This window comes from Chinchilla lanigera, unplaced genomic scaffold (assembly GCF_000276665.1).
Source record: "Chinchilla lanigera isolate Chin_1 unplaced genomic scaffold, ChiLan1.0 scaffold00054, whole genome shotgun sequence".
NCBI lineage: Eukaryota > Metazoa > Chordata > Mammalia > Rodentia > Chinchillidae > Chinchilla > Chinchilla lanigera.
In genome coordinates, this window is record NW_004955455.1 from 10,280,296 (window position 1) to 10,295,443 (window position 15,148).

At 45.9% G+C, this 15,148-nt stretch overlaps 2 protein-coding genes across 3 annotated transcripts in view; both read left to right on the plus strand.

The window, feature by feature from the left end:
- Ung (uracil DNA glycosylase) overlaps window positions 1–1,901 on the plus strand; it is a 15,208-nt gene extending 13,307 nt beyond the window's left edge. Inside the window, exon 7 of the mRNA XM_005396483.2 lies at window positions 735–1,901. Within this exon, the coding sequence (XP_005396540.1) occupies window positions 735–875 (141 nt within the window). The 3' untranslated portion in view covers window positions 876–1,901. The remainder of the gene's footprint in view (window positions 1–734) is intronic.
- Window positions 1,902–2,012: 111 nt separating this feature from the next.
- Window positions 2,013–15,148, plus strand: part of Acacb (acetyl-CoA carboxylase beta) — a 145,132-nt gene continuing 131,996 nt past the window's right edge. Inside the window, exon 1 of one of the 2 annotated variants that reach the window (XM_013520459.1) lies at window positions 2,013–2,086. The gene's annotated coding sequence lies outside the window, so the exon portion shown is untranslated. Of the gene's footprint in view, window positions 2,087–7,819; window positions 7,942–15,148 lie in introns of those variants that run through there. The other variant, XM_013520458.1, reaches the window with a different exon arrangement.

Below are 15,148 nucleotides of genomic sequence, written 5' to 3' on the forward strand. Positions count from 1 at the left end.
TCAGGCTGGCCTCGAACTCACAAAGATCCTCCTGCCTCAGCCTCCCAAATGCTGGGATTACAGGCGTGCACCACCACGCCGGCTTTTGTTTTTTTTCTTTTTCTTTTTTTTGGAGACAGTGGTCAGCAACTCACTGTATCTTCTGGGCTGGCCTTCTCACTATCTAGTCCAGGCTGGTGTCAAACTCATAGAGATCCTCCTGTCTTGGTCTCCTGAGACAGGCCCACGTCAAGGACAATTCTCAGGAATACTGGCTTCTATTACACTCAGAAAACTGATTCCCAATTTCAGGGCCAGATTTCTAGAAGCTTGTAAAACATGCTCAAGGTTTCTCCAGGGATTATAGGCACATGCCATCATGACCCGCGTTAGCTGTGTTTAGACTTAGACATAAGCACAGTATACAGTTGATCCTGCACTATAGTCACCTTTGAGTACATGTGTTGTAGCATCCTTTAGCAAACATAATCTAAATGCACTCTTAGCAGAGGAGTTACCATATAATGCTACCTGGTACCTACAAATTGCATAGATCCTGCCAAATCAAAGGCTGAGACTGGTCCTATGCAACCTCATAATTTAACGAAAGTAATCACTCTACAAGTGAGTGAACAGATGAAAAGTTCTAGTACAAGTGCTGAAGGTAGATTCACTTTGAATGGTGGAAGCATTTAGATGGGGCAAAGGGAGTTGCCTCTCTAATCTGTCACTTACTACTCCTGTTCATTTTCCAGAAGCGGCACCATGTCCTGCAGACTGCTCATCCCTCCCCGTTGTCTGTGTATAGAGGATTCTTCGGCTGTCGACATTTTTCTAAAGCCAATGAGCTGCTGCGGAAGTCTGGCAAGAAGCCCATTGACTGGAGTGACCTGTGACTCCACAGAGTGCAGTGGTCATCTCCTGGGGTGATTTTTTTGAGGCACCGCTGTTGAAGATTTGTCAGTCACAAAGTTACTGAAAACTTCTGTGCTGCGGAGCACCCTGCTTAATAATGAGAGAAAGTTTCCATAATGCAGCTAAGGACCAGGCTGTCCTGGATGGCAGCTTTATCCAGCCAGAAGTAGGTAGCAAAGATACCCTTTAACCGCTTTTGTGTATTTGAGTTGTCCTCCAATCAAGGCAGAGGTGGCTTGGTGAAAAACATGCACATTTCTCACAAGACAGCTGAGGTCAAATATTTCCTTGGTCCGCCTCATCTCCTTTAGCCTTACGGTTAAAAGGGGAGCTAAGCACCTTTTTGATACTTCCTCCCATAGTTTGGTGCTTGCAGCTAGTTTAGATTCATAGGTTACAAGGTGTTGTGTTTTTGCTTAGAACCTCCCTGTTCCATCTTTCAAGGAGTCCCAGATCCCTCCCTGGAGAAACCTTGAAGATGTTTTGTAAGCCTCTAGAAATCTGGACCTGAAATTGGGAGTCAGTTGTAGTAGAGGCCAGTATTCCTGACAGTTGTCCTTGATGTGAGCCTTCACTGACCAGCAGGCTAAAAACCACAACCAGCTGGGTCTTTCTCCCGTTCTTTGGGTGCTTCCTGGAGTAGTAAGTGGTGGAAGTCAAACAAAGATGGAGAGGGTTTTGTTTTGAGTGAGGGATGTTTCTCTCCCACTACTGATGGAGGTTAGAGTGGGGTAAGGCAGCGCAGGCTGCCCAGTGCTGTTTGTTTTGTTTTAATGGACTGAAATCACTTGGAGATTTATTTTTTTTTCTAACACTGGTAAATTTAACTTTTTTATAAAGTACTTACACAGATACATATATTTTTTTTAAATTCTTTTTTTTTTAAAAGACTGTCTTTACTAGGTCTGTACCCCTGAGCCGGATGTGATGGAGACTGTTTTTGTTGTTAGAAGGGTTAAAAAGTTAACCCTGTACACATGGAATAATAAAAAATTGTTGAAGTTTCACTCGGTGCCAATCCTCCTTTGACTGACGTCTGTGGACACTCCTGGACTGACCTTGTACTTGGGTTAGTGCCTGTGCCCCGCCCCCTGGTTGCCAAGGCAACCATTGTTGAGGGAAGGGCTGCCCTGCCTCCAGCCAAGCTCCACTACTATGGAATTGCCCTTTCCCCTTACTCAGCTAGGCCTTGGTAAGCCCTGGGCCCCACCCCTGCCTGGAGCACCCTGACCCCTACATTCTGCGGGTACAGCGGGCTAGCTGGGTTGGCAGGGACAAAGAGCAATCAATCCTCAGGGATCTTGGCATCTTGTCCTGACTGCTTTTCCCTGCCATACAGTGACTAGATAGACTTTCGTAAGAATCTGTTTGTGGCTTCTGATGTGACTTGCTGGTAGCGGGCCTGCAAGCAGTTGGCCCTCAGAACTGGGGTGTCAGGGTGGCGGTGGGACCCCCTGGTATCTGGAAAAGGTATAATGGATGTAGCTCGGCAGAAGAACATGTGGCTCGATGTGTCTCATGCCTTGAGCTCCATCCCCAGCACCAAAACCAAAACAAGAAAGTGTAATGAAACGTTGTAATGTGTGTGCTTGAACTGAGCAAGAAACAATACATCAGGTGACACATGGCGACCAGCAAGTGCATTCGACAGAGTAGGGGTAGAATGCTTTAGTTTTGCTTGGAATCATTTCCTCTGGCTCTCAGGTTCTTTGTGTGTGGAAAGGAAGATTAGGAGTCTGCATTAGGATCAGCAAACAGCCGTCTGCAGGAGGAAGATTCCTCCTCAGTTTCCTTTTGGTCCCTTTGGGATCGTCCCTGAAGGGCTGCAATGGACTCGCCTACCCAAGAGAGAAGGAAAGAGGTGATACTTACACTGCAGAGGCTTTGAGACCTCTGAGTGCAGGACTGTGAGTAGGAAGGGAGCAGTTACCATAAATAACCAGCAGTCAACAATAAACAGGAGTTATTTGGTGTTCTCAAAACACAGCCAAGTGTGGTGGCCCAGACCTAGAATCCCAGCTAATTGGAATCCTTAGGGCAGGAGGATCCTAAATTCCAGGCCAGCCTGGGTTACATAGGGAGATCCTGTTTCAAAAAGGACTGGGGATGTGGCTCAGTAGTTTCCCTAGTGTGTGCAAGGCTCTGAGTTCAATCTTCAGTATCAAAAAGCAAGTGTGAAATATTTTCTTTTTGTCCTTTTGAGACAGGGTCTCGCTATGCAGTTTAGGCTGGCCTTGAACTCCTTTGTAGCCCAGGCTGGCCTCCAAGTCACAGCGATCCTCCTGCCTCAGCCTCCCGAATACTGGGATTATAGGCTTGTGCCGCCACCCAACCCAGCCCCTCTCTCTATATACTTATATATAGGTTATCTATATATATCTATGTGTGTTTATATATATCTATATCTATATAGATGTATAGATAAATCTTTTGACTCTGCTCTGCTTCCAACCCTTAATCTGCAAAACTGAATAAAAAAATAAAAAATATTCTGTGCCTTTTAGGCCAGAGGTTGGCACACTATATGAAGCATCAGGTACTAAGTGTTTTAGGATTTGAAGTCATCTGGTCTCTGAACTACTCTACATTTGGGGAGAAAGCGGCTAAGGGAAAAATGTAAAACAGCTGAGATTCTTTCTCCATAAATCTTTATTTGTAGACACTAGATTTGAATTTAATATGATTTTTGTGTGTCACTGTAAGTAGTGTTTTGTTTTGGTTTGTTTTGTGGTGCTGGGGATTGAACCCAGAACCCTTGCAGTGAACTGTATCCCCAGCCTTTTTTTTTTGAGGTAGGGTTTTGCTCTGTAATTCAGGCTGGCCTTGGACTCACTTTGTATCCCAGGCTGGCCTCGAACTCGCAGCAATCCTCCTGCCTCAGCCTCGTGCCTTAGCCTCCCGAGTGAGGGGATTACAGGCGTGTACCACCACACCTGGCTCTTTTTTATTTTGAGACAGGATCTTGTTAAGTCACTAAGTTACCCAGGCTGGGGTTGAACTTGTAATCTTCTTGCCTCATCTTCCCCCAGTGCTGGAATTACAGACAGACATGTGGTACCATGCTCAGGGAGTATCGCTATGTGTGTAGTGAGGCCCGCCTTTAATCTCAGCTTTTGGGACTATGCGGCAGTAGGCTGGCAAGTTCAAGGCCAGCCTGGGTAACCTAGCAAGTCCCTGTCAAAAAAGAGTGGTAGAATGCTTGCCTGGGCCTTGCTTGAGGCCTTGGGCCTAGTCCCCAGTATCCCAAAGGACAAAAACACGCCTAGCTTGGGAGCCTTAGTTTGTAGACCACTGGGTGCTCCCACTGTGTGGCAGGGTGGGAACAAAACAGAAGCAACCCTGGGTCAGCGCAGGAAAGGAGAAATTCCCCAGGGAGGGACTGTTGAGCTGCGTATTGAAGGAGGCATCTTCTAGGCCAGGAAGAGGAAGGAGAGCATTTGGGATAAAAGCAGCCTGTGCCAGGCCAGGTGTGGGACTCCGAATGCTGTGTACGGATGGGAGGGATCTTCGTGGCAGTGTGGGACTCAGGACTCATGATTCTGTAGAGAGGAGAGGGCCTGCTCATGGCTGGGCTTTCAGACCTTCGAGATTGGTAACCTAGGGAAATCAGTTATGCAAACGTCATCCTGAGAACCCCAAGTTGTAAATTAATTGTGTGAAAGTTCAGTACCTGATTTTGATTGGAATCTGGTAGGGCAAAGTCGGCATGGGATCGCTTGTGCTCTTTTTAGTAGTGTGTTGTTACTAAGCTTACGTTCAGATGGTGCGTTCTCTCTGCCTAGAATTCACTGTCTGCTTCAGGTTCCTCCTAGGAGAAGTAGTAGTGGGAACGGTTCTTGGTGGAGAAACAGACTTTGGAGTAGGTGAGTGGTGCCGGCTTTTCATCCGTGCTGGACTTTCCAGGTGTCTGAAGAAAAACAGGTAGGGGAGCACTGGGCTACTTGTGGAAGGGTCCTTGAATGTCAGCTTGGGCTGCTCAGACTGAAGCACTAGTAATTTTGCCTGGTAGAGATTTTCACTGCAGAGTCCTTCTGATGCTTTAATTTGGATCTCTTATAGTACCCTTGTAGATTGTCTCAACTGGATCTAGTTTTTAATTAATTTTTATTTTTTTGCCATATTAGAAATTGAGCCAGGGCCTTACACATGCCAGGTATGCACTCTTACCAATGAGCTACATCCCCAGCCTATATACTTCTTTACTTAATGTATATACATACATAATGTATGTACTAGGGGTTGAATCTAAGGCCTTCACACCCCAGCCCTTTAGTTTTTGAGACAAGTCTCAGTAAATTACCCAGGCTGGGCTTTCACTTGGGATCCTCCTGCCTCAGCCTCCCAGTTACACGTGTGTGCCACCATACCTAACTTAGTTTTTCCATTTTTGATGTGTGGAAATGAGAGTACTGGTGAGTAGACCAGACCAGGAGAGCAGTACTTTCCGTTTTTTGCTTCTCAGCTGTGTATTTCCTCTGTTCCTTGTCTCTGTGTTTGTGGTACTTGGGTGAGATGGAGATCAGGAGGCTTCCAGCAAGTGGTTAGTGCTCCTGGAACTTGAGCGAACTTTAAAAAATAATAATGCACAGCTGGGATGCAGTTCAGTGAAAGAGTGATCTCCCAGCATGTGTAGAGCCCTGGGTTCCATCCCCAGCACCACAAAATAAGAACAGTGCAGGCTCCATCTGCTAGAAATTCTGATTTCACTGGGCATCAGGCACCTGTATGTTTGGAAGGTGTCTGATTTGCAGCAGGACCTGTCAGCTGCATTCCAGGTGCCGAAGGGCTATGTGGTCACTTAATGGTTTTTTTAATCTTAGCAAATAACTAGATATGTATAACTTTCTAGATCTAAGATGATTCTGAAGAAATATGTTTCCACTAGTATTCTTGTATTTGGTGGGAAAAGATCATAGGTAACTTAGGTTACGTCCATTTGTATTCTAGAAAGTGTCTACATCTTAAAGAGATAATGTCCAGGGAGAAAAAGCCACGGGACGGAGTTCTTCACCTGTGTGCCTAGTCTCTTGGAAAGTACTGAATTTTGTTCGATATTACTGAATGCCTGTTATGAGCAAAACACTATGCTAGTGGCTCAGTGTATGTTCATTTTCTCATGTACAGTGAAGTAGTTGATAAGAACACTCAGGCTAAAAGTCATGGCTAACAGCAGGTAAAAACAGTCGTGTCAGCCTAATTTTGCCACTGTCAACATCCTACTTAGGTAATAATTATTAGGAGTCATTGGAAAGATTTTTTTTTTTTTTTTAGATTTAATTTTTGTTCTACTGGGGTGGGAAATTCTCTTCTTCTTCAACTACAGCTTTTGGGGAAGGGACTTGAGCTTAAGGAGAGGAGCCAAAGGGGCTCAGCTCTGAAGGAGAAAGGCAGGTGGCCCATTATTAAAAGAACACGACTAGGACTGTGTTTCAAGGCCTTGCTGGGCTGGGCTAGGTCTGGTAGTTTTCCCTGGGTCATGAATATGGTAATTTTTGCGTCTTTTTCTTGGATGTTAGGTGACTTCCTACTGTTAAGAATACAGATTATTGGCCGTTGTCACCCTTGGAGATACCGTGGTGGCCCCTGCTTTTATAACACACCTGTCTCTTGTGATAAAAGTAGGGGGTCAGAGGAGGGTGAATTCCACACAGTGTTCGCAAGGGGAGATGGGAAAAGAGACCTGTCTGCCCTACCCTGCTACCCACTAAAGGGGGTAACAGGCAACAGGCCAAGGCCTGAGAATCCCTCTATTTCTTGTCCTCATGAAGGTGCCTGTCCCATTTCAGTGCTAAGCACTTGGACTGTACTACTTCATGCCTGAGTCCTGCAGTGCATACTTTGTGCCACCCAGGTCTCAGCCAACATGAGCACCAGGTGCAAAGTCCGTGTCCTGCTCCCGGCTCCCGTGGAGAAAGTCCCAAGAAGCCTGATGGTTTGTTTGTAGTCTAAGTTGGCTTTGAACTTGCTACATAATTCAGGCCAGCCTGGAGCTGCAATCCTCCTGCCTCAGCTTCCTGAGTGGTGAGATTATAGGTGTCACCACCATGCCCAGCCCAAGAATTTTGATATTTGATGACATTTTCTTATTGAAAAATAAGCCCACAAGTGAAGCAGCCCAGGCAGGGTGATACCTGCCACCACGGCACTTGAAATCGTTCTGCATAGATTCAGTATTTTAGCCCATTTTTCCACTTGGTGTTCAGTACAGTGCACCCTTGTGTACAGAAATCAGGGCCGCTGATTTCAATTCCTCTTCCCCTTTGAGCACAATGCATCTCTGTGTGGTCTCCACCTGCCTGCCACCTGCTGCTTGTGTTGGGACCTGGAGGTGACCTTTGTCCTACATGTCTGAGAACACCCTGTAACTGCAGCAGGTGCTGGTTTCTTCTACTCTGTTCGGCCCTAGCAAAAGCCAGTGACCATGAATGGGAAGGGAGTCTTTTTTGTTTTTTCCCCTCAAGTCTCAAGAAATGAAGGATTCCATTCAGTGGCACACTTCCAGACAGTTTCACCAAAGCTCTGGGGAGAGGAGCCAGGGGATCTTTGAAAGGAATCAACTTCCCCATTTGAGCTTGACACCAGGGTTTGTTTCTCAAATGACTTGTAGGCTGGTTCATTTTCAGCACCTGACAGGAGGGCCAAAATGACCTTGTTCCTATTGCTTACAACAGTTTGGACTTCACATACCACGTGCTTTGATCTCTTAGGAATTTTGAAATAAAAGAAGTTACAGGATTGAAAAGTGGAAAGCAACCCTCTCCCGGAGTGGCCAGCTCCACCGCTCGCTCGAGGAGTCTGGTGTGGGATTGTTTTCTTTCAAGCCTGGGTTATTGCTGTCTGTCAGTGCCTTGAAGGTTAAATGCTGCAAGGATATTTTTAAACAGCAGGGGTTGGATAATCTAAAATTGACATTTACAGTCACAGCAGCAAGCAGCCAGCAGGCTTAGAGTCAGGCTCTCGGCAAACAAGGAACGGAAGGCAGCCCTGAGCGCACAGCTGAGAGGGAGGACATGGGACATGGGAAAAGCCTGGCCGAGGCGCCAAGCGGTAAGTCAGCTCACCCTGCCTGGGTCGGAGACCACAGAGCCGGCATGCAAGGAGAGGGAAGGAAGCGTGGCCTAGGAGCAGCCCCATATGGCCAGGGCACTTGGGGTCCCTAGGAGACCAAGGGTTCCCATTAGGTTTGAGGGATACAGCTCAGAAGACCTCAGAAGGTAGTGTAGCTGAGGGAGAAAGGCCTTGCTTGGCCTCTGGAATTGGTTACATTGCTGGGGACCCACCTGTGTGCAAGCGCGTCCTCAGTTCTACAACTCATTTAAGAGCAGTTCTGTGATGACCACCCCTCAACCCCCAAGCTCCTGTCTTAAGAAAAAGTATTCTGTCCTGTCTCCAACTATTGCTGGTTTTTAATGTTTTTTTTAGTAGACCCTAATAGTATAGCATTTGTAGTGGTCCTATACTGCTAGGAAGACATGATTTTTTCAGTGTTTAAAAAACGCATTGCAGAGTAACAAGCAGGCAAGAGTCAAGCAGAACAGAGTCAAGTAAAATGTATCCTTGCCTGTCAAATAGATCGTATCACGGCCTCATCAATCATGTTGATCATGGTTATTCAGCATACATGGGTTCCATTCGGGTAGTGTGCCCCATCATTCCGATTCATCGGGGACTGAGGGAAGTTCCTAGGTTTTGGGACTTTCAGTTTAGAAACTGCAAGGTAAAAATGTTCTTTTGTTTTATTAGTACATGTGTGTGGTACGTAATGAATACATTCATTGTGGGTCGTTGGATCACGCATCATCATTCTTTTCACAACACTTCCGCCTCTGTTCCCAGCATCTCTTGGTCCCCTTCCCATTTGCAAAAGATCTACCTCCCTATTTCCTGTTGTCTCTTATTTTGCTCTTTTCTTTATACTCTGGGCTTCTCACGTAGAGAAATCATATGATATTTAAGCCTGTGTGATCCATTCATCTGTTGATTGGCATATAGGCCCCTTCCACAGAGGTGCTTTATGAGTTGCTTTTTGTTTTCTGTCTGTAATCAATGCAAAGCATGAGGAATCATTGTTGCAAGCATCCTCAACCTCTGACTTTTCTGAGCAGCTCTTAGAAGCACTGTGTATTTGCATAAAGGAGTTTTATTTGTCCCTGATCGAGGGTTGTATAAACTTTCTTGTGCCTTTATCACCTTTAGGTCTGAGGCAGAAGTTGGGAGTGTTACATTACACGAGATTCTCAGACTACGTGGGGATATAAGTACAGTGCGTTACTCTTTTGAAATGGCACCTTCCGCAGTCTTACCCCAGGAGAAACTGAGATACCTTGTTTTAATGCTTCCTCTGAATTCCGAGTCAGAGACTCCTCACTTCAAAAGCGAGTTCATCTGTCCCAGAGAATGGTGGAAACAGAAATCTTGCAGTTGATGTGAAAAATGGATACACATTTCATATTCTAATCTCATAGATCTGTGTTTGCTATGATAATAGTAAACTTTTGTTTGTTGGTTGGTTTTTTGTTTGTTTTTCGTTTTTCTTCCGGTACCAGGAATCGAACTCACAACCTTGCGCTTGCCAGGCAGGCGCTTTGCCGCTGAGCTAAATCCCCAGCCCCGATAATAGTAAACTTAATGCTGTAGAGTGAGGTAGTTTTCCAGGCAGATGGGCTGTGTTCATTTATTCTATGAATCTAGGGCTCCTCTTACTGGAGAGTGTGGCTGAACACGGCGGGGAAATTGAGGTATCTATTTTTGGGTAGCTGGAATGTGCCAGATAAATTATGTGGCTTCATGTAATTCTAAGGACAGTCTTAGGAAGGAGGTGTTACTTGTTCCGTTCCCCTGGCCAGAAACCCAAGGTGCAGAGAATTCCCATGACGGTCTCAGGCCAATCAGATGAGATGGCAAAGCGCCCATCTGCTTCTGCTCCGCCCCAAAGTCCTGTTTTGGGGATATCACCCCCACCAAACTGTGCTGGGGACAAACACCCTCCAGAAATGGGCCCTTCAGTTTACCAAAATTTGGGTCACTCTTGTTCAGTTAACTAATAAACTTCTTTCTTTTTACATTATATTAATTCATGAATGAGTGGTATTAGAGGACAACCTTGAACGCTCCCTTCTCATAAGTCAATAGTACTCAGCCTTCAGTACTGCTAGCTGTAGGGAATGCCCTGAACTGATCCAGAAGGCTTCCCCACTGTTGGAGTGCTGACCTCTTATTTCCACCTGCCCAGCAGAGCGGGGCTTCTGGAGCCCCCTATTGTGCATTGATCAGTGAAGCAAGGTACAGAAGGACTCAGAGGCAATCCACGCGGGAAACTCCTGCTGCCTATGGGCAGCCTCTGAGCCTTCAGTACTCTGAGACTTCACTATGCTAGTGTGCAGAGGGACCTGACAAGGTGTGACTGGGATTTGGCCCCAGAAACAGGATTTTTTTGGCAGAAGTGGAGACTGAGTTTCATGACAGTTATTCCACGGCCATGACTTGGGAAACATCGAATGTCAATTTCATTTCACACCTTCCTTGCTTCTTTGGGCAAGAGTTACAGGCTAGAGCTCTGGTGCAGGGCACAAGGTGTGTCTGTGAACAGAGCTCTGTCTCCCAGGGCGCACGGTGGATCAGAACAGGGCAGTGGTAGAATGGAGTTAGACCCGCTGTCACTATTGTACTTAGCTTGGGGCAAGGTGGTGGGCATTAAGAGAAAGGGTAAGAAAGTGCGCACACAGGAGCTAGACAGCCCAGTTTGTTCCCAGCTCTGCCACTTACGATGACGATGACGACCCTGGATAGCAAACGTCCCCTCTGCCCCTCATCTCATCGTTTGTAAAATGCTAGAAATGGGTCAGAGTTTTTGTGGACATTTAAAGGGAGATAAGAGTGTTCAACCTAAGATTCACTGTGTAGCAAGTGCTGACATAGATCAGCCTTGCTTAGTAGTACATTTTGTTGGGTTTTGAGGGTCTGCAGTATGCCTCCCCCTGTCTACCTTGGATGTATAAAACAAAACTATTTTTAGAGTTGTTTTTCAAAAGGCTGCTTGCTGGAGAGCGTGGGATGGAATGGAGAGGGTACACCTAGGAGTTAAGCCTCATCTGGTCTCACCAAGCTCCACTGCCTGCCCAGGAGGCTGGAACACATGTAACGGTGAGCTACTAACTGCCGCCTCTGGTGAGTGTCAGAGGGAAGAGACCAGAGAGCCATGGAGGCAGAATGCAGGGCCTGGGCACAATGCAAGGGTCAGGGAAGAGGCAGGCAGGTGGCCAGCTGGTGTCTTGCCTTTGCAGCCACTCACAGGGACAGGAGGTTCATTCGGGGAGGCTGGAGGGGTAGCTCAGCACACAGACACACCTGAGATAGGCGCAGCCATTCAGTAAGCATGTACGGGCTGGGGAATTAGCTCAGCGGCAAAGCGCCTGCCTGGCAAGTGCAAGGTCGTGAGTTCAGTTTCCGGTACTGGAGAAAAACCAAAAAAAAAAAAAAAGAATAATAAGCATGTACGGGCCTCTTGTGCGTGTGGGTGCGCGAGAGAGTTCATCCTTGGCCTCAGGAAGGTTACACTCCAGTGGCAGAGATCAGTGAGTGCATTGATGAAAATACAGTGTTTCATCGGCTTTGATGAGTGGCATGAAGGAAAGGTACATGCCAAGAATAAGACTGCAGAGTGTCAGGCAGGGCTGTGGGGGAACACTAAAGCCAAAAGAGCCAGAGATAACCAGGCAGAGAGTGAGAGAGAACATTCCAGAACATTCCCCAAAGCACCGGGAGGAGCTAGATCACTGGGGCAGCGATGGCAGGAAGGGAGGCCATGAGAAGAGTGGGAGTTCAGCTCAGCTGCTTACTGCCTGGCTGGGTGAGTTTATTAATTTCTCAAAACCTAAGTTTCCTGTTCAGTAAAATAAGGCTTTTCATCGTACTGATCTCACAGGGTGGCATGAGCTGATAAATGCTTGACATGGAGCCTCATACATAAGGACTAAGGAGTAGTCACTATTACTTCTCTGGTTTTAGTCAGCAGGCAGAATACCTTGGATTTTGTTTCATGTATTTTTAACTTTTTTTTTTTTTTTGAGACAGGCTTGCTATGTTGTCCAGGCTGGCCAAGAATTCACCATCCTCCTGCCTCAGCCTCCCAAATTGTGGAACAACAGATGTGTGCAAACACATACCTGTTTGTACAGGCAAACACTAACTTTTTTGGGTTTTGTTTTTTGACACAGGGTCTTGCTATATAGTTCAGGCTGGCCTTGAGTTCCCTGTGCAGCCAAGGGTGGCTTGAACTTATGATGATCCTTCTGCCTCAGCTTCCCGCATGCTGGGATTACAATCTTGTGCCCTCCCACTCACTAACTTCTTGAATAACAAAACCAGTCCTCACATGTTTTCCACCCTGTTTTAACACCTACTTCCACAGTTTCATCTACCTACACATACAGCTTTTCATCTCTGTTCACTCCCAACTCTATATAAACACGTTCAAATATATGATTCAAAAGACCTTTACAGCGAATACCTATACAGCCACTGCTTGGATTCTGCCATTAACATTTTCCTATACTTGCCAATAAATACTTTAGTACCTATCTCTAAAAGAGATAAGGAATTTTTTTAAGCCATTGCCAAAATTATCTTCAATGCAATGGTAATTCTTCAACCTTATAGTTGTCCCTTGGTTTCTGCAGGAAATCGCCAGCCCCTTCTCTATTTTTAACTTCAAGCTAGGGTCTCAGTAAGTTTCCCAGACTAGCTAGCTTTGAATTCACTGTTCTTCTGCCTCAGATTCCTGCACAGCCGAAATTTCCTTCAGTATTTTCAACCAGGAGGTGGTTGACACTACAGGACCTATGGATGTGGACAGCTGACTACCCAACTTGTACTCAGTGTCTTCCAACTATCTTTGAATCATTCAAGTCAGGATCCTCTGAAGGTCTATTAAGCTTTAATTTATAACCATCAACCCTTAATTAAATACCAGTTACTTATTTTAAAAAACAGGGCCATTTGTCCTATAGCGTTTCCACATTCTGCTTTTGGCTGATGACATCTCGTGTTATTAGCATTTCCCTCTAGATTGTAGGTAAGTGCTTAGGTCCAGAGGCTGGACTCAAAGCAGGTACCCATCCTAGCAAGAATACTTCAGAAGTGTTGCTCCATGTTTTTGATTGCACCATGTCAAGAACAACGTGATGTTGGTCATCACATGTTAGTGATGTCGGCTCATCAATGGTTTTGGGGAGATTAGCCTGACTTCCCTTGGAAAGTTCCCCGTTACTCTTTGTGCAGATGGTTTTATAAGCCATTAATTAGCAAAGCTTAGATGATTATTACTTTATTATTGGCTGCAAATGATAGTTTTATGTTTCTATCAGTCCTTCACGTATTAGTGGTTATTCTATAAACATGATTTCCATCAAGCCTTTGGTTCTCCTGAAATAGTTCCTACAGGAAATGCTGGATACCTACTTGATGATATTCCTCCTCTTCCTCTTTCTCCTGCTCTTCCTCTTCTTCCTCTTCTTCTTCTTTGTCTTCTTCTTCTTCCTCTTCTTCTTCTTTGTCTTCTTCTTCTTCCTCTTCTCCCTCTTCCCCCTCCTCCCCCTTCTCCTTCTCCTTCTTCCCCTCCTCCCCTTCTCCTCCTGCTTCTCCTCCTCCTTCTCCTGCTCCTTTCCCTTCTCCTTCTCCGCCCTCTCCTCCTCCTCTTTCTCTTCCTCCTCCTCTCCTTTCTCCTCCCACTCCCACCTCCTCCTCTTTCTTCTTCTCTATCTTCTTTTTGTAAATCTATTTCAGAATGAGTAGTCCTCTTGGCAACCTCTCAAGGTGTCAGTGATGTTTTGCTTTGATGACACTATGGCTTCATTATTTTTAAAAGGATAATTTGATGTGTTTAGATCCACTGCCAATTACCATAGTCTTTTTTGTTTTTCTCTTTTTTCAGCACTTAGGATTGAACCCAGGGCCTTCACACTGAGCTATGTACTCATCCTTTTTAAATTTTCTCTCCTATTTTGAGACAGGATCTTTGTAAATTGCCTAAGCCCTGCTTGCAATTCCTCTGCTGCAGCCTCCCAGAGAGCTAGGATTTACAGGCCTGTGTCACCATGCCCAGTGGCTGCCATTATCCTTTTATGGTCCTGTCTTCAGCAGGGCCCCTGGAGGCTCCTTGCTTCCAAATACAACAGGACATCTCATCATGCACATTTCTGCCCCAGCCTTCAAGTCAGCCATCTCTCCAAGATGTCCTAGTTCCCTTCAGTGAGAAAAGTACTTAGAAATCATAATTCAGACACTAGGCATGTCTAGGGACTTCTACAAGATGTTTTGGCTCCTCTGCTTACTGGATCTGACGGACAGGTCAGGCCAGGGAGATGGGTCAGGAGGCTTGTACAGTGGCCCAAGTGAGAGCTTGAACTTCATCTTAGATAAAGCATTTAGCACAATGCTTGAAACCTTGTGCTGAGCGCAGTAAATGTTGGCACTGTCATTGTGTCCTTTACTTAGAATCGGTCTCTTCAACCTCACCAAAACTATGCAAAAAGCCATCCTTATCATCCTCCTTGTCCTTTTTGTGCAGTTCTGAGGGTTGAACCTAAGTGGTGCTGAGCCATAGCCCTAGGCTTTTTATTATTTTATTTTGAGACAGGGTCAGATAAGGTGCCCTGGCTGGCTTCAGACTTGTGATCCTCCTGCCTTAGTCCCCCAGGGAGCTGGGATTACAGGCACATGCCACTTTTCCTGACTTTATCCTCCCCAGTGTACAAGTAAGAGAACCTCAGAGAGGTTTGGACTGAGAGACTCGGAGAGGTGAGGAAATTTATTGAGGGTCACTTAGGAATGAGAAAGAACTCTCCAAAGACCCGCTCCTCTGACCAATACACTACGTTGCTCATAGCACTGTTAGTTTTAAAATAAAATATGACTTAGTGTTTGGCACTAACCTGATCCATCAATAAAGCTTATACTTCATCAGTTGTAAACTAGGATTCTAGCAGGGTCCTAAAGGGCAGGCCATCCTTCGGACCCTCTCGCCTGCACCTGGAGACTTCTGCATCGCTATGTGTTAGCAAGGTGAAGTAGCCCTCACTACTGTTACTCATGCCCTTTGTCTAGATGACTCATTCTCATCTTTAGTGCTTGCAGGAGGCTTGTGAGGGTAGCATTGCTCATAACTGAAAATCTAGCCAAGTGTGGTAGTGCACAGTTGTAATTCTAGCACTCTAGGAGGCTGAGGCAGGAGGATCACAAGTTCAGGCCCAGCCAG